General features: G+C 45.3%; 3 protein-coding genes across 3 annotated transcripts; 2 read left to right on the top strand and 1 right to left on the bottom strand.

Moving 5' to 3' along the window:
• Nucleotides 1-39: 39 nt before the first annotated feature.
• Nucleotides 40-3,844, top strand: LOC135542676 (protein CIMAP1D-like). Its single transcript, XM_064969799.1, has 6 exons — nucleotides 40-1,726; nucleotides 1,955-2,065; nucleotides 2,281-2,394; nucleotides 2,544-2,670; nucleotides 2,767-2,953; nucleotides 3,126-3,844. Exons 1-6 carry the CDS (start codon nucleotides 1,684-1,686, stop codon nucleotides 3,282-3,284), a joined length of 741 nt encoding a protein of 246 aa, XP_064825871.1. The 5' UTR covers nucleotides 40-1,683; the 3' UTR covers nucleotides 3,285-3,844.
• Nucleotides 3,501-4,410, bottom strand: LOC135541697 (interleukin-27 subunit beta-like). The gene is made up of 3 exons (XM_064968011.1): nucleotides 4,357-4,410; nucleotides 3,989-4,144; nucleotides 3,501-3,650 (listed from the first exon to the last, which is right to left on the bottom strand). The coding sequence occupies exons 1-3, from the start codon at nucleotides 4,408-4,410 to the stop codon at nucleotides 3,501-3,503; spliced, it is 360 nt and encodes a 119-aa protein (XP_064824083.1).
• A 1,662-nt stretch (nucleotides 4,411-6,072) lies between these two features.
• Nucleotides 6,073-9,966, top strand: LOC135542660 (splicing factor YJU2-like). The gene is made up of 8 exons (XM_064969774.1): nucleotides 6,073-6,203; nucleotides 6,658-6,758; nucleotides 6,864-7,008; nucleotides 7,101-7,235; nucleotides 7,356-7,537; nucleotides 8,032-8,179; nucleotides 8,266-8,437; nucleotides 9,435-9,966. The coding sequence occupies exons 1-8, from the start codon at nucleotides 6,180-6,182 to the stop codon at nucleotides 9,557-9,559; spliced, it is 1,032 nt and encodes a 343-aa protein (XP_064825846.1). The 5' UTR covers nucleotides 6,073-6,179; the 3' UTR covers nucleotides 9,560-9,966.
• The last annotated feature ends 8,304 nt before the right edge of the window (nucleotides 9,967-18,270 follow it).

Here is an 18,270-nt window from a genome sequence, read left to right as displayed (position 1 = left end):
ACTCGTACACACCCCCAGACACACACACCCCCAGACACACACCCACAGACACACACACCCACAGACACACACACCCCCAGACACACACAGCCCCAGACACACACCCACAGACACACACACCCCCAGACACACACAGCCCCAGACACACACCCACAGACACACACACCCCCAGACACACACCCACAGACACACACAGCCCCAGACACACACCCACAGACACACACACCCCCAGACACACACAGCCCCAGACACACACCCCCAGACACACACACCCAGACACACACCCCAGACACACAGCTGTGTTCCTCTATGCACTTATAGCCTGTCATGTTTCTGTTACTGATGTTACACTGGGGGAACAGGAATGATGTTCTCTATATGTAATCTATACATGACTCCATTAACCCAGTTTATGGTGATACATAATCGATAGCAACCCGACTCTGTTTATCCAGCATGTTTAGGGTCAACGGCCGTGTTGTCTGTCTGATGTTGATGACATGGCTGCAGGGTCCCGTTACTGCGGCCTGCGGGTGTCCTGAGTCAGTGCCTGTTAATAATTAACCCGTGTTTGTTGGTCAGGGCTCTGCTCACAGTCTTTAGTTACCTCTCTCTGCCTCCCAGCACCCTTTATGTAAAGATATCCTATACAGTAACTTAAAGCTACACTCAGCAATATGACATCATTATGCCGGTCAGATTTCTCCTTACAGAATCAGCAGCAATGCACATTAAGGAGAGACAATAGTGGCAGTCTTGGTAAATCTGAATTCTGTTGTTGTTTATGTATGTATGTTAAGCAGGAAGTTGCCCCAATATGTGCGATGATATCATATTGCTGAGTCTCCCTTTGAAGGGTCAGATTTGAAATACCTCCTGCATCACAGTCTGTACCAGAGAGGCAGAGGGGGCATCTAACGATTGCTGCAGGTGGGCAAAGTGGAGCTAATTGTCTATGCGTGACTAAATGGGTTTAAACCTCGGTCATCTGCGTGCCACAACATTATTAACCAGCTGAGCTAAAGCCTGGCTTCAGTCGCCAGGGAAGTGTACTCATCACATGGACATCGAGTCGCCTCTATGACACATGAACTCTAAGAAGAGAAGAGAGATGGTGATTCAGGTGTTCCCAGGGCTGCAGAATGGAGATAACGTTTCCTCAGCTTGTAAAGACCATCTATAATTCAGCCTATTAGGCTGTGTTTTTCCTGAAGAGGCTGGATGCCGGGAGTGAATCAGTGACAGAACAGCAAAGAGTAAAGGGAAGGGAAGGAAGGAAAGAGAGAGAGAGAGAGAGAGAGAGATCGGAGTGCACGGAGTAGAGTTGTCAACTTATTCTGGGATACCTTTCGAGTGGTCAAACAAAGTTTTTTTCCCGAGTGGTCTAACAAATTTTGTCGACAGACGTGAAGCAGGAAGGACCCTGCTATATGTTTGGACTAACAGGGGATCAAACCAGACCGAATCTCTTCTCCTGCTTGTTATTGTTGTGCTGATTGGTGATTGCATTTCTAGCTGCCAGCGAATCACAGGGCTGCCGACACAGACACAACTGACTGCTCTGGGAGAAGGTCCCTCAGCATTCTCTGAGGGTTGGCAACCCTAGCTGGGAGTGACAGAAGAACAGTGTGTAAAAGAGGAAGAGAGGAGGGTTTGGAAAATAGAGAGAGAGATCGACAAATCATGGAGGTTAAGAGACGTCCGATAATCGCTGGTAGAGAGAAAGGTTTGTTGAAGACATCTATTATGTAACATGTTTACATTACAACTTTAATTTAATTGACAGGGACAGTATTCAACACTGTCATATTTCTGTTTTAACATCAATGGAAACGTGAAATGTAGAAGCTCTAGAAACTGGAGGAGCAGGAGTATGGAATTTGTATTTATTTTTGTTTTACATGACTGGAAAATAAACATGATCATTATCATCACCATCATTACTTGTTGCTAGGGCCAGGCCCCGGGCGCTATGCTCTCCCTCCAACCATTGGCTACATCAACCATGACCTCACCAAGCCCAGTAGCCCCGCCTACACCTTCCACAGACGTATGAGCAGCAACAGTAAGTCTCTGAGGTCAATCTCAGTCTCTTTGCCTATTTCTCTTGTATGGTGAGTAGACCTTTTTCACACCATTGCCATAAGGATTCACACTCCAGGCTAGTAGGGCAGGAAGCAGAAGTCTATGGAAAGTACTGCTGACATTTTCCTCAAGTTTGACCTTTAAATTACCCTTTGACCTTTATTATTATTCATTATTGTGGGTTCTTCGCCACAGTGGTCTCTGTGGATTGCAGTCCAGGACCCCAGTACCACATCGATGACAAGATGACCCGGTTCGGCCGCGTCGGTACCCCTTCTTACTCCATGCTCGGCAGGGCAAGACACTCCGGTGAGACGAGCTACTCCCTGAATCAGATAAATTGTTCAATCAAACTCTATTACCCCAGTGGGCTGCTGGACATTCTTTACATTCTCTCTATCTCTCTCTCACCCCCGTCTCTCTCTCACCACCTCTCTCTCCATCACCCTCACTTCTAGCTGAACTCTTCCAGACTCCAGGACCAGGTGCCTACAGCCCAGAGAAACCTCATCTCAGAACTCCCTCCTACACTATTGGCTCTCGGTCACGCTACCGTATAATGGATTCTGTGCCCGCCCCTAACCGGTACAAATGAAAGAGAGAGAGACAGTGTGAGAGAGAGAGGGAGAGCGTGTAAAGAGGGACCCTATATCATTCATATCATTCTAATCATCCTCCCAGGTACACCCTCCCTAACCTGCTGGGTTCCCAGGTGCCCCACAAGCCGTCCAGTGCCAGCTACAGCTTGGCGGGGCGCAGACAGGTTGGCGCTCCATCAGAAGACCTGTCCATGACCCCTGGACCAGGACGCTACAACAGTACTGACCCCAGCGTCTACCTCACACGACAGCCGTCCTTCTCTATGCAGGTTTACAGCTTTATCTTATATTTATGTAGGTATTTAATTAGCTTTTTAGCTATTTATTTATTTACAATTGAACATTTTGTATAGTATTTTCTTGCATATCTCTTCCTCTAAATTAGAGTATTGGGATGTTTCCCTTAAAATAAAGTTGGATGTGATTTTAATTTGGATCCAGAGCCGGACTACCCGGGCCAGCGATCAGTCTCAGAAGCCTGGGCCAGGGACCCACAGCCCGGAGAAGGTCCTGCTCCACCTCCCCAGACCTCCTGCCTTCTCCCTGGGCATCAGACACTCAGAGTTCATTACTCCTCTGGTGGTGGTTGTTTCCGACTGATTTTTATTGAGTTTGTGAAAATGCTGGAGTCAGTTCTGAGTTAAATACCACTGTGTTGTTTTAATTAGCACATTTAGCACAATGTTGGAAAAGTGTGTCACAAATAGAGTGTTTTTATTATCATTGTTAAGCCAAGTTGTGGGTGTCTATGGGTGTGACCTGTGTGTGTGTGTGTGTGTGTGTGTGTTTGTTATCTCAGTGTGTACATGTGTGTGTTCAGTGTGCAGGCATGGTGACAGTAATAGGTAGGCTCCAGTCACTGCTCTGTCCCAGCCACATCAGTTCCATGGAACACACCTGAACTAGATAATACCTCTCAGGAGACAGCCCTGGTAGAACTTTCTTAGTGTCCTCAAACGGATCCAACTACAGAGAGAAGGAGAGAGAGAAAGGGAGCCAGAGAGGTCGAGAGAGAGGGGGGAGGAGAGAGAGAGCGTGAGAAAAGAAGAGAAAGGCAGTGTCACACACACACACACATAATTACATAAGAGGATAGCAATGGATGTACAGAACTAGTAACTGATAATTCCCTGTGAGAGATGACCATGGTCACACTTCTGATAGCACACACACACACACACACACACACACACACACACACACACACACACACACACACACACACACACACACACACACACACACACACACACACACACACACACACACACACACACAGACACCCTATAAGAGTCTGCACTCACAGTCATCTCATGTGGGGTACCCTTGTTGTCCCAGTGGTATCTGACTTGGTACTTCAGGGGGAAGAGGGTGTGGTCGGACCAGGAAGGGGGAGGATCCCACTTCACTAACAGCTTCAGCTTCCCTGGAACGGCTTGCAAGGTCAAATTCACGGTGTTCTGGCTTCACAGCTGGAGTTTGATACCAAAGACTCTATATTCTGTCCTCCCTGTGTAAATAGTGACTTGGATCAGGCAGACCCACCCCAGCCCTCACATCTTTACCAAACACAAACTGTGGAGTACAGAGAGAGGCACACTCTACCTATCCTCACAACTGAAGAGATCAAAACAGAAACTGATGGAGAGGGCTACAGAGTACCAGAACCAACTAGTGGCTCAAAGCCTGTCAATAAATCCAGACTGTTCTGCAAGGGAGAAACCATGTCGATGTAAAGACTGTGGTAGAGGCTTCCACAATAATATAGGCTTGACTAATCATATGAGGATACACACAAGGGAAAAAACGTTTAGCGGTGAAGACTGGCAAATGTTTCAATAACAAAGGAATCTTAAATTGGCCATGCAAGATCTCACACAGGGGAGAAATCTTATTGGTGCAAAGACTGTAGCAAATTGTTTGGCAACAAAGGAAACTTGACCATGCATATGAAAAATACACACGGGTCTGGAGAGGAGAAGTCTTCTCAGTGCAAAGACTGTGACAAATACTTCAACAAGACGCAAAATTTACTAGACATAAGAAATGACATGCAGCGAAAATTAATCGGTGTAAAGACTGTGGCAAATGTTTCAGCACAAAGGTTTACTTAATCAGACATACAAAGCTACACTCAGGAGAAAATCCTTATCACTGTAAAGACTGTGGCCACTGTTTCAACTGTAAGGAAAACTTGACCCTCCATACAATATCTCACACGGGAGAAGTCTGACCGTTGTAATGAATGTGGCAAGTGCTTCAACAAGATGAGAAATTTGACTGTGCACCTGAGATCTCACACAGGGGAGAAATCATATCAGTGCAGAGACTGACAAATGTTTTCCTTATAGGACAGGCTTGATAATGCATACCATGATACACAGAGGGGAGAAATCATTTCGCTGTAATGACTGTGGCAAATGCTTCAGACAGACAGCAACTCTGGGAAGACATATTAAAGGTTGTCACAGCAAGTAGAGAAAATGTTTTAGCTGTAAGGGTCACTTGACTGACCGTACAGTATCTCACACAGGGGTGAAATCATATGGCTGCATAGTCTGTAGATAATGCTTGAATCACAGTGGGCTCTTTTGGACTCCCGAGTGGCGCAGTGGTCTAAGGCCCAGCATCTCATGCTTGATGTGTCACTACAGACACTCAGGTTCGATTCCAGGATGTATCACGACTGGTTGTGATTGCAAGTCCCAGATTTGGCCAGTGTATGCTGTCATTGTAAATAATAATTTGTTCATAACGGAAGTTTAAATTTTAAATTAAAAAAATGTAAATAAAATTGACCAAGCATATGATGTTAAATACAGGAAATGAATTGTATTGCTGTAAAAAACAAAACACTCTGGCAAATGTTTCAGTTGCTCATTAGCTTTCAGGTATCCTGTATGAAATAAAAGCCTTATCACAATGAGCCATTTAAAAGATCTTCAGGTCTGTTTTTATTCACGCTATAAACAACATTTTTATTGTCGCAATGCTAGCTAATGAGCCACCTTACAATTCCCACCAAATAGGTTAACCCTGTTGGGAAAATGCAGTAGCGTGATTGCCTTTCACGCCAGCAACTCAGGTTCTATTCCCGTTCCCTCAGTTGACAAACATGTTTTATTATTAATGCATGTCATTCTGAAATCCTCTTTCTTATGATGACAAATGTAATCCATAATTTACAATATTGCTGTGATGCAGATCCATGTTGACACTCGATTCCTTAGATAACGTATTATGTACACAATAATTGTTTTCAATTAAAATATAAATCATAAAACAATATTTATAGATTGAGTAAAATCAAATGCGTGTTTTTCTACATGAGCGACTTTTATTATGAAGGCTGGACCTATCCCGGAAGCGGAAGTGATTTTCTACTCTTCTCAGAGATTACAGCAAGCTAGCCGTATGTTAGCTATATTTAGCTAACATTATCACAGTTTATCCTTCCATTTCGTCGCTAAAGTTAGGTTTTATTTCACATTAAGAATGTCAGAAAGAAAAGTTTTAAACGTAAGTACAATTCTTATTTACTATGTCTTGATTTATTTTCAATTCGCTGAAAACGGGCAGTTGTTTTGCGAATGTAATGTTTGCTAGCTAGCAGCAAGTTGCGTGTAGCTAATCAGGCTTGGCCATTGAAGCAAACACTTTTCTATGCTCATGACACCAAGTTACACAATAGTAGTAGTAAGATCAATACGCATAGCTAGCTATATAGCTAGTAGTCGTACTCATTGTACGAGCAAACTAGCTGTTTCTTGCCTATCTTTCCTTATGAGGATATACTGATATAGAGCAGGCTCTTGCTGTAAACGTTGAATGTTTTCATCTCTTTATGTGAATTGTGTTTGTCTAATTCTTGTCTGTTTTCCTCTCGTTGTTGTAGCTAATGACTGATAAAGGCAATGTGAATCAGATATTTCGTAGTTAAATTGCACTGTTGACTGTGTTCGTTCTCCTGTAGAAATACTACCCGCCAGACTTCGACCCGGCTAAAATACCCAAACTCAAGCTCCCTAAAGACAGGCAGTATGTGGTCCGGCTGATGGCTCCCTTCAACATGAGGTATGTCAACACTCTACAACCCTGCCCAGAAACAGGTACCATGAGTTGTGAGTGCGTGAATGCGTGCGTGTGCTCTGACCCTGTCCCTGCGTGTGTTTCTTGCAGGTGTAAGACTTGTGGGGAGTACATTTACAAGGGGAAGAAGTTCAATGCCCGTAAGGAGACTGTGATGAATGAGCTCTACATGGGACTGCCCATCTTCCGCTTCTACATCAAGTGTACACGATGCCTGGCCGAGATCACCTTTAAGGTACATCTGTTTCTGTGTCTGTAGACTGAAACATAAAACATACACTACTCTTAGAAAAGTTTGTGTACTCGCCCAGTGTGTGTTGTCTACAGACTGATCCGGAGAACACAGACTATGCCATGGAACACGGTGCCACAAGGAACTTCCAGGCGGAGAAACTTCTAGAGGAGGAAGAGAAGAAGATAACTAAGGACAGAGAGGAGGAAGAGTTGAACAACCCTATGAAGGTATATCTCTAGAAACAATGATGGAGAACCTGACAGACTGATGATATGTTCTCTACCAGGTTTCTGGAGAACTGTACCGATGTTGTGTTGAAGAGCCGTGCTGATGATGATCCTTTCTAGGTGTTGGAGAACCGTACGCGGGACTCTAAGATGGAGATGGAGGTTCTGGAGAATCTTCAGGAGCTCAAGGAGTTGAACCAGAGACAGGCTTCGGTGGACTTCGAGGGAATGCTGGGAACATACAAAGAGCTGGAGCAGAGGACCAAAGAGCAGGAGAAGGAGGAGGACGAGAGGGAGACACGGTGAGTACAGACAGGGGGAGGGAGGAGGACGAGAGGGAGACACGGTGAGTACAGACAGGGGGAGGAAGGAGGACGAGAGGGAGACACGGGGAGGGAGGAGGACGAGAGGGAGACACGGTGAGTACAGACAGGGGGAGGGAGGAGGACGAGAGGGAGACACGGTGAGTACAGACAGGGGGAGGGAGGAGGACGAGAGGGAGACACGGTGAGTACAGACAGGGGGAGGGAGACACGGTGAGTACAGAGAGAATGAGGAGGACGAGAGGGAGACACGGTGAGTACAGACAGGGAGAGGGAGACACGGTGAGTACAGAGAGGATGAGGAGGACGAGAGGGAGACACGGTGAGTACAGATAGGGAGAGGGAGACACGGTGAGTACAGACAGGGAGAGGGAGACACGGTGAGTACAGAGAGGAATGATGAAGAGGGAAATTGTTAAGCAAAGCATAACAAAATGCATAAGCATAACAAAATGCTTATGTATGTGTTACAGGGAGATGCTAGAGAGAGCTCTAGTGAAGAGGTTAAGAGACTCTGACTCTGAGTCAGACCAGGAGGGCGAGAGCAGCAGCAGACCAAAGAAACCCAGCATAGACAGACCTACTGACATCCTCACCACAGACAGACTCACTGACCCACAGGTAACACACACACACCAAACACACACAGGCCTCACAATAAATGTTAACCAACATGCCTACTTATGTCCTGTGTGTTGTTTCTGCAGGGCCTGTCAGTGGGGGGGGTGAAGAAGGCCAAGGTGGAGAGCTGGGAGAGAAGTGTGGGGGGGCTGGGAGGTGGAGGGGCACTGGGAACACTGGTGGTGAGAAAGAAACCAGCGACCTCTGTCCCTAAACCTGATACCACATTAACTCCTGCAGGCTCTAACACACAGACAGGTGAGCTATGGAGGCTTTAACATAAGCTTTATGGCAGGAACTGCAATATCGAACTGACTTCGTATACACCGAGGTGTTTTCCTGCTTAAGGCGTCAGCAGGCTTCAGTTCGACAAGCGCCTAGCCAAACTAGTGTGCTTGTACTCCTTTAAAAGACCTTCGCTCGAAAAATGAGGGGAAAAAACAGTAATAGTATTTATCATTTTGAGACATTGTAGCCAGCGTACACTTCCCCTCAATAGAACGCAGGAAATCTGGCATACATTTTTTATTATTATTTTGTTGTACTTTTTCTCCCCAATTTTGTGATGAATCCAATTGGTAGTCAGTCTTGTCCCGTCACTGCAACTCCCGTATGGACTCGGAAGAGGCAAAGGTCGAGAGTCACGCGTCCCCCAAAACACGACCCCACCAAGCCTCACTGCTTCTTGACACACTGCTGGCTTAACCCGTAATCCAGCCGCACCAATGTGTCGGAGGAAACACCGTACAATTTTACATCTAACTAAGATGTTTGGTGCAGTATTTCTCAATGAAAACATTTGCATTAAAAAAACGAGTCGTCTCTCGTTGAATAACAACAAAGACTTTATTGAAGAAGCTCTACTGTTGACCAATCACTGATGAAGGGGCGTAGGCTTAGGCTCCGAACCTCAGCTGTTCAGACACACGCAATAATTTTTTTCTGGGGGCAAGCCTGGAAAACCCTCACTGAAAACAGACCAAAACAGCCATAATATATGCAAGAAGTCTTCCAGCTATAAAGCATGCGGGCGCCTTTACAGCAGTCAAAAACAACAGGATTCAAGACTGTCAACGCTGACGTTATTGGCTCTTACCAATGCCTCAACGGACAGTGCAGCCTGAGAGGAGACAATTGTAGCAGTATTTTTGTCTGTTAGCACCGCAGGAAGTCACTCTGCTCTACATGTTGTATGACTGAAGATACTTTTACTGCTATTTCTGTCATTCTAACCTCTGTACTTTCTGCTTTGCAGTTTCAAAGGCAGCTGCTATTGTACCGACAGCGGCTACGAAGCAAATCACAGCACAGAATGGGTCGTCGTCGCTCAGCCTCCTGGGGGCGTATTCCGACAGTGATGACAGCAACAACAGTGAATGAGAGAAAGGCTGGCGATGCTTTGGCTAATCAAAAGGCTCAGTCTGTCTGAACTTCGTGATATGGAAATGTGTTGATATGTTGTTGGGCCATTCACCTGTTCCACACAACCCAGAACGGTTTTGGATTTTCACGATCACAATACAAGGATGGTTATTAGGTGTAACAAAGGGGTAAGCAATTTGATGCCTGTGATGATTTAAAACTGCTGTAGTTGTTTTGGAGTAAATAGTTAGCGGCCTGAATTTTATCATCCTGCTTTTTGACCCTTACCCCAATGTAATTAGTTTTCACCTGTGATTTTAGAAAATATATTTTGAAATGTTCATCTACCAACTACCCTCCAACTTTGTAAAGGTGTAAGTCATGTTTTGACTTTTCATTAAATACTTATTTTCTCTTGTGCCCTACCCAATCTGATGGAAAAAAAAAATGATTTGAATACAATGTCTGACTTTTCTGGAGTCATAAAAATTTACTTTAATTGAACATTTATTTAACTAGGCAAGTCAGTTAAGAACAAATGTTGATTTACAATGACGGCCTACCAAAAGGTAAAAGGCCTTCTGCGGGGATGGGGGCTTGGATTAAACATAGAAATATAGGACAAAACTCACATCACAGCAAGAGTGACAACACTACATAATGATAGACCCAACACGACAACATACCACGGCAGCAACACATGACAACACAACATGGTTGCAACAGAACCTGACAACAACATGGAGGAAACACAACATGTTAGCAGAACAAAACAGGGCACAAACATTGTAGGGCACAGAAAACAACAAAAAACACAAGGTAGGGACAACAATACATCACTCAAAGTAGCCATAGAGGGGATATGACTAAGGGAGTATGAAATAGAGGATTATGACAGAGGAATACAATAGAGAGGTATATGACAGAGAAATATGATATAGAGGAATGTAATAAGAGGGGAGTATGAAATAGAGGAATATGATAGAGGATTACAATAGAGATGAATATAACAGCAATATGATATAGAGGAATGTATTAAGAGGGGAATATGATATAGCGTCATACGATAGAGTGAATATGATAGAGGGGATATGATATATAATAAATATGATAGAGGGGGATATGATATATAATAAATATGATAGAGGGTAATATGATATATAATAAACCTGATAGAGGGGAATATGATATATAATAAACCTGATAGAGGGGAATATGATATATAATAAATCTGATAGAGGGGAATATGATATATAATAAATATGATAGAGGGGAATATGATATATAATAAATATGATAGAGGGGAATATGATATATAATAAATATGATAGAGGGTAATATGATATATAATAAATATGATAGAGGGGAATATGATATATAATAAATATGATAGAGGGTAATATGATATTTAAGGAATATGATAGACAGGAATATGATAGAGAATGAAATGATAGAGGGAATATGTGTCACTCCTGCTACCTATCTTCCCCCCTGTCTGTCGAGGGCGCCAAGCTCCCCAGCATTGATCGCTTCTGTCATCATCATTACGCACACCTGCCTTCCCCCATCTTGCGGTCAGCGATTATTGTTCTCACCTGGACTCAATCACCTCTATCATTACCTTCCCCATATCTGCCGGGTTCCACTCTCTGTTTCCTGCTTCTGTATTGATTGTCATATGTCTATGTTTACCAGTGTGCTGACACTGTTCCTGTCTTGTTCTATGTCTTTTCACAAATAAATGTTTGACTCCCAGTACCTGCTTTTCATCTCCGGTGTCGGTCCTTAAAACATGATAGAGGGAAAACGATAGAGGGGAATATGATATAGTTGAAAACGATAGAGGGGAATATGATATAGTTGAAAATGATAGAGAGGAAAATGACAGAGAGGAATTTTATAGAGGGGAATATGATAGAGAAGAAGATGATAGAGGGGAATATGATTAACGGAATATGATATAGAGGAATATGATAGCAAGGAAAATGATAGAGATGAACATGATAGAGGGGAATATGATATAGATGATTATGATAGAGGTGAATATGATGTAGAGGGAATATGATAGAGGTGAATGTGATAGAGGGGAATATGATAAAGGAATTTGACAGTGGGGGAAATTAAAGAGATAATATGATATATTATAAATATGATAGAGTGTAATATGATATTTAAGGAACATGATAGACAGGAATATGATTGTTGGGGAAATGATAGAGGAATATTATAGAGTGGAATATGATGGAGGGGAATATGATAGAGGGAAAATGATAGAGAGGATTATGATAGAGGGGAATATGTGTCACTCCTGCTCACGTCTGTCGTTACCTTCCCCATATCTGTTGGATTCCACTCTCTGTTCCCTGTTTCTGCATTGAAACTGTGGGTGTCGCGAGAATTTTCATGTGTGTGAAGTGCGCTTTGGACAAAGAGCTTCCTTTTGTTCCAGCCAGCCCCAGATGAACGAGGATTGTCCGGTTGGAATGCCATTCGTTTTGTACGTTTATAACATTCTGAAGCTTGATCTGCACTTAATTTGACCAGTTCCGTCAACCCATAATATGTAATTTGGAAGTTTTGATGCGCAATTATTCTGGACCAGAAGTCATTTTTTGGGCATTTGAGCTGAAAGTGGTAGCATATGCTACTACATGGACACTAGAATTGAACATTATGAAACAAAATGATGTATTAGGTAAGTATGACTCCTTCCACTACATTCTGATCAAAGACCATCAAAGGTAAGGGAATATTTATGTTGTAATTTTGTATTTCTGTTGACTCCAACATGGCGGAGAAATATTGTTACGTCTGAGCGCCGTCTCAGATTATTGCAATGTAAACTAATTCCGTAACGTAAAAAAAAATGTGACAAGCGGTTGCATTAAGAACCAGTGTATCTTTTTAACTATATGTAGAACATGTATCTTTAGTCAAAGTTTATGATGAGTATTTATGTTATCTGGTGTAGCTTTCTATAATTTCTCCGGACATTTTTGAGCATTTTCTGAACATGGCGTCAATGTAAACTGAGATTTATGGATATAAAATGCATATTATTGAACAAAACATAAATGTACTGTGTAACATGTCATATTACTGTCATCTGATGAAGATTTTCAAAAGGTTAGTGAATGATTTTTCTTTTAATCCTGCGTTTGTGATTGCATCTTTTGTTCGACAAAATGGCTGCATATCGTCTGTGTCTTTGTGGTGGTTTAACATAAATATGTGCTATGTTTTTGCCGTAAAACATTTTAAAAATCTGAACAAGGTGTTTATCTTTCATTTGAGGTATTGGACTTGTTAATGTGTGGAGGTTACATAGATATATATATATATTTTTTAAATAGGCAAATCAGTTAAGAACAAATTCTTATCTTCAATGACGGCCTAGAAACAGTGGGTTAACTGCCTGTTCAGGGGCAGAACGACAGATTTGTACCTTGTCAACTCGGGGATTTGAACTTGCAACCTTATGGTTACTAGTCCAATGCTCTAACCACTAGGCTACCCTGCTACCCTGCCACCCCATATATTTCTAAGAAATTCTCCTTTTTACATTCCCTGCGCCACCGTTTGAGTTGAACGGAGGGGTGAAGTTCCTGGAGGGGAACCCATGGCGTCAACAGGTTTTAAGACTGGGCTCTGTCCCTTATTATAGAATAAGGGTCTTACACATCCTTATGAATTGACAGAGTGTTTAATTTTAATTGGGTATTAAAACATAGAGCAATTTAATTTCTGTATCAGGAATATGATAGAAGGGATTATGATGTATAGTAAAAATGAGGGTAGTATGATAGAAGGAATTTGATAGAGCGGAAAATCAAAGAGAGGAATATGATAGAGGGGACAATGATAGAGAGGAATGTGATTGAGTTTAATATGATATTTAATGAATATGATAGAGGCATTATGATAGAGAGAAAATGTTGGAGAGGAATATGATAGAGGGGAATTTGTAGAAGGGGAATATGTGTCACTCCTGCTACCTATCTTCCCCCCTGTCTGTCGAGGGCTCCAAGCTCCCCAGCATTGATCGCTTCTGTCATCATCATTACGCACACCTGCCTTCCCCCATCTTGCGGTCAGCGATTATTGTTCTCACCTGGACTCAATCACCTCTGTCATTAGCTTCCACACTTCTGTGTCTGACGGGAATATGATAGAAGCAATATGATAGAGAGGAATATGATGGAAGGGAATATGATAGAGGGAATATGATAGAGAGGAATATGATGGAAGGGAATATGATAGAGGGAATATGATAGAGAGGAATATGATAGAGGGGAATATGATCGAGAGGAATATGATAGAGGGAATATGATAGACGGGAATATATGTCATGTCTTGTTATGTCTGTTCCTGTCCTTTCTCTTCATTCTCTCTCTCTGCTGGTCTTTTTAGGTTACCTTCTCTGTCTCTCATTCCTCAGCTGTTCTACATCTGCCCTAACTAGCTCTTTCACTCTTCCCCACCTGTTCTCTCTTCCCCTCTGATTAGGTCTCTATTTCTCTCTCTGTTCCTGCTACTTTCAGTGTCTGATTCTTGTTTGTGTTTTTTGATGCCAGAAGCAAGCTGTCGTCTCGTTTGCTTCCACCTTGTCCTGTCCTGTCGGAGTCTGCCTGGCAGGAGCATCCTGCACTATACTAACGTTCTTTTTGTTCCGCTGACAACGTTGGAAGAGGATTTATGCCATTCCTGTATTTTCATTAAAGAACTCTGTTTTCTGTTAAAACCGCTTTTGGGTCTTCACTCAAGTTCATAACAGAAGAATCAGACCAAGAATGGACCCAGCGGCTCCGGACCCTTTTCACTCCGCCGTCGAGATCCAGGGAGCGATGCTAGGCAGACACGAGGAGGAATTGTCTGCTGCTCAACATGCCGTTGAGACCCTGGCCGTCCAAGTCTCCGACCTCACAAGACGGGTTCACCAACTCCACCTCGATCCACCGCCCACTTCCAGGGTTTCCGAGTCTCCGGAGCCCAGGATCAACAACCCGCCGTGTTACTCTGGGGAGCCCACTGAGTGCCGCTCATTCCTCACTCAGTGTGATGTGGTGTTCTCTCTCCAGCCCAACACTTACTCCAGGAGCGCAGCCCGCATCGCCTACGTCATTTCTCTCCTTACCGGACGGGCGCGTGAGTGGGGCACGGCAGTCTGGGAGGCGAGGGCTGAGTGTATTAACCAGTATCAGGACTTTAAGGAGGAGATGATACGGGTTTTTGACCGTTCTGTTTTTGGCGAGGAGGCTTCCAGGGCCCTGTCTTCCCTATGTCAGGGGAATAGATCCATAACGGATTATTCTATTGAGTTTCGCACTCTCGCTGCCTCTAGTGACTGGAACGAGCCGGCTTTGCTCGCTCGTTTTCTTGAGGGTCTCCACGTCGAGGTTAAGGATGAGATCCTCTCCCGGGAGGTTCCTTCCAGTCTGGACTCCTTAATAGCTCTCGCTATTCGCATAGAGCGACGGTTTGATCTTCGTCGCCGAGCTCGTGGAAAGGAGCTCACGTTCTCCGTTGCTCCCCTCTCCACATCACTGCCACCTGCCGCATCACTGCCACCCTCCTCCGCCGGCTCGGATGCTGAGCCTATGCAGCTGGGGGTATTCGCATCTCGGCCAAGGAGAGGGAACGGAGAATCACCAATCGCCTCTGTCTCTACTGCGGCTCCGCTGGTCATTTTGTCTCCTCATGTCCAGTAAAAGCCAGAGCTCATCAGTAAGAGGAGGGCTACTGGTGAGCGCAACTACTCAGGCCTCTCCTTCTGGATCACGCACTACCTTTCCGGTCCATCTCCGCTGGCCCGGTTCATCTGCTTCCTGCAGTGCCTTGATAGACTCTGGGGCGGAGGGCTGTTTTATGGACGAGACCTGGGCTCGGGAACATGACATTCCTCTCAGACAGTTAGGGAGCCCAGGGCCTTGTTCGCTTTAGATGGTAGTTCTCTCCCCAAGATTCAGCGTGAGACGCTGCCTTTAACCCTCACTGTCTCTGGTAATCATAGCGAAACCATTTCTTTTTTAATTTTTCGTTCACCTTTTACACCTGTTGTTTTGGGTCATCCCTGGCTAGTGCGCCATAACCCTTCTATAAATTGGTCTAGTAATACTATCCTATCCTGGAATGTTTCTTGTCATGTAACCTGTTTAATGTCTGCTATCCCTCCTGTTTCCTCTGTCTCTTCTTCACAGGAGGAGCCTGGCGATTTGACAGGGGTGCCGGAGGAGTATCACGATCTGCGCACGGTGTTCAGTCGTTCCAAGGCCACTTCTCTCCCTCCACACCGGTCGTATGACTGTAGTATTGATCTCCTTCCGGGAACTACTCCCCCGGGGTAGATTATACTCTCTGTCGGCTCCCGAACGTAAGGCTCTCGAGGATTATTTGTCGGTTTCGCTCGACGCCGGTACCATAGTCTCCTCCTCCTCCCCCGCCGGAGCGGGGTTTTTTTTTGTTCAGAAGAAGGACGGGTCCCTGCGCCCATGCGTGGATTATCGAGGGCTGAATGACATAACAGTTAAGAATCGTTATCCGCTTCCTCTTATGTCTTCAGCCTTCGAGATCCTGCAGGGAGCCAGGTTTTTCACCAAATTGGACCTTCGTAACGCCTACCATCTCGTGCGCATCAGGGAGGGGGACGAGTGGAAGACGGCGTTTAACACTCCGTTAGGGCACTTTGAATACCGGGCTCTTCCTTTCGGCCTCGTTAACGCTCCAGCTGTCTTTCAGGCACTAGTTAACGACGTCCTGAGAGACATGCTGAACATTTTTGTTTTTGTTTACATGGACGATATCCTGATTTTTTTCTCCGTCTCTCTCGATTCATGTTCAGCACGTGCGACGCGTCCTCCAGCGCCTTTTGGAGAACTGTCTTTATGTGAAGGCTGAGAAGTGCATTTTTCATGCCGCCTCTGTCCCTTTTCTCGGTTCCGTTATTTCCGCTGAGGGCATTAAGATGGATCCCGCTAAGGTCCAGGCTGTCATTGATTGGCCCGTTCCTAAGTCACGCGTCGAGCTGCAGCGCTTTCTGGGCTTCGCTAATTTCTATCGTCGTTTCATCCGTAATTTCGGTCAGGTGGCAGCTCCCCTCACAGCCCTTACTTCTGTTAAGACGTGCTTTAAGTGGTCCGTTTCCGCCCAGGGAGCTTTTGATCTTCTTAAGAATCGTTTTACATCCGCACCTATTCTTGTTACACCTGACATCTCTAGTCAGTTTGTTGTTGAGGTTGACGCGTCAGAGGTGGGCGTGGGAGCCATTCTTTCTCAGCGCTCTCTCTGACGGCAAGGTCCATCCTTGCGCGTTTTTCTCTCATCGCTTATCGCCGTCAGAACGTAACTATGATGTTGGTAATCGCGAACTGCTCGCCATCCGCTTAGCCCTAGGCGAATGGCGACAGTGGTTGGAGGGGGCGACCGTTCCTTTTGTCGTTTGGACTGACCATAGGAACCTTGAGTACATCCGTTCAGCCAAACGACTTAATGCGCGTCAGGCTCGTTGGGCTCTGTTTTTCGCTCGTTTCGAGTTTGTTATTTCTTATCGTCCGGGCTCAAAAACACCAAGCCTGATGCTTTATCTCGTCTCTTCAGTTCTTCTGAGGTCTCCACCGACCCCGAGGGGATTCTCCCTGACGGGCGTGTTGTCGGGTTGACTGTCTGGGGAATTGAGAGGCAGGTAAAGCAAGCACTCGCTCACACTCCGTCGCCGCGAGCTTGTCCTAGGAACCTTCTGTTCGTTCCCGTTCCTACTCGTCCGGCCGTTCTTCAGTGGGCCCACTCTGCCAAGTTAGCCGGCCACCCCGGCGTTCGGGTACGCTCGCTTCCATTCGCCAGCGTTTCTGGTGGCCCACTCGGGAACGTGACGCGCGTCGATTTGTCGCCGCTTGTTCGGTCTGCGCGCAGACTAAATCTGGGAACTCTCCTCCTGCCGGCCGTCTCAGACCGCTTCCCATTCCCTCTCGACCGTGGTCTCACATCGCTTTAGATTTTATCACCGGACTGCCTTCATCAGCGGGGAAGACAGTTATTCTTACGGTTGTCGATAGATTCTCTAAGGCGGCTCATTTCATTCCTCTCGATAAGCTCCCTTCTGCTAAGGAGACGGCTCAGATCATTATCGAGAATGTTTTCCGAATTCATGGCCTTCCGTCTGACGTCGTTTCCGACAGAGGCCCGCAGTTCACGTCTCAATTTTGGAGGGAGTTTTGCCGTTTGATTGGGGCTTCCGTCAGTCTCTCGTCCGGCTTTCATCCCCAGTCTAACGGTCAAGCCGAACGGGCCAATCAGACTGTTGGTCGCATTTTACGCAGTCTTTCTTTTCGTAACCCTGCGTCTTGGTCAGAACAGCTCCCCTGGGCAGAGTACGCCCACAACTCGCTTCCCTCGTCTGCTACCGGTCTATCCCCTTTTCAGTGTAGCCTCGGGTACCAGCCTCCGCTGTTCTCATCTCAGCTCGCCGAGTCCTGCGTTCCCTTCGCTCAGGCTTTTGTCCAGCGTTGCGAGCGCACCTGGAAGGGGGTCAGGTCGGCACTTTGCCGTAATAGGGCGCAGACTGTGAGGGCCGCTAATAAAGCGTAGGACCAAGAGTCCTAGATATTGTTGCGGTCAGAGAGTATGGCTCTCCACTCAGAACCTTCCCCTTAAGACAGCTTCTCGCAAGTTGGCCCCGCGGTTCATTGGTCCGTTCCGTATTTCCCAGGTCATTAATCCTGTCGCAGTGCGACTTC

This window comes from Oncorhynchus masou, chromosome 6, assembly GCF_036934945.1.
Source record: "Oncorhynchus masou masou isolate Uvic2021 chromosome 6, UVic_Omas_1.1, whole genome shotgun sequence".
In the NCBI taxonomy this organism is placed as follows: domain Eukaryota; kingdom Metazoa; phylum Chordata; class Actinopteri; order Salmoniformes; family Salmonidae; genus Oncorhynchus; species Oncorhynchus masou.
The sequence above is the reverse complement of the archived record's forward strand: the minus strand, read 5'-3'. Positions and strand labels throughout refer to the sequence as shown.

Coding starts and splice junctions, on each gene's coding strand:
- LOC135542676 (XM_064969799.1), top strand. CDS start 1,684: ATGGAGGTTAAGAGACGTCCGATAATCGCTGGTAGAGAGAAAG. Junction 2,395..2,543: donor CGGCAGGGCAAGACACTCCG/GTGAGACGAGCT, acceptor CCTCACTTCTAG/CTGAACTCTTCCAGACTCCA. Junction 2,671..2,766: donor TCTGTGCCCGCCCCTAACCG/GTACAAATGAAA, acceptor TCATCCTCCCAG/GTACACCCTCCCTAACCTGC.
- LOC135541697 (XM_064968011.1), bottom strand. CDS start 4,410: ATGGTTTCTCCCTTGCAGAACAGTCTGGATTTATTGACAGGCTTTGAG. Junction 4,145..4,356: donor TGACAGGCTTTGAGCCACTA/GTTGGTTCTGGT, acceptor CTGTGAAGCCAG/AACACCGTGAATTTGACCTT. Junction 3,651..3,988: donor GTACCCCACATGAGATGACT/GTGAGTGCAGAC, acceptor TTCTCTCTGTAG/TTGGATCCGTTTGAGGACAC.
- LOC135542660 (XM_064969774.1), top strand. CDS start 6,180: ATGTCAGAAAGAAAAGTTTTAAAC. Junction 7,538..8,031: donor GAGGACGAGAGGGAGACACG/GTGAGTACAGAC, acceptor TATGTGTTACAG/GGAGATGCTAGAGAGAGCTC. Junction 8,438..9,434: donor AGGCTCTAACACACAGACAG/GTGAGCTATGGA, acceptor TCTGCTTTGCAG/TTTCAAAGGCAGCTGCTATT.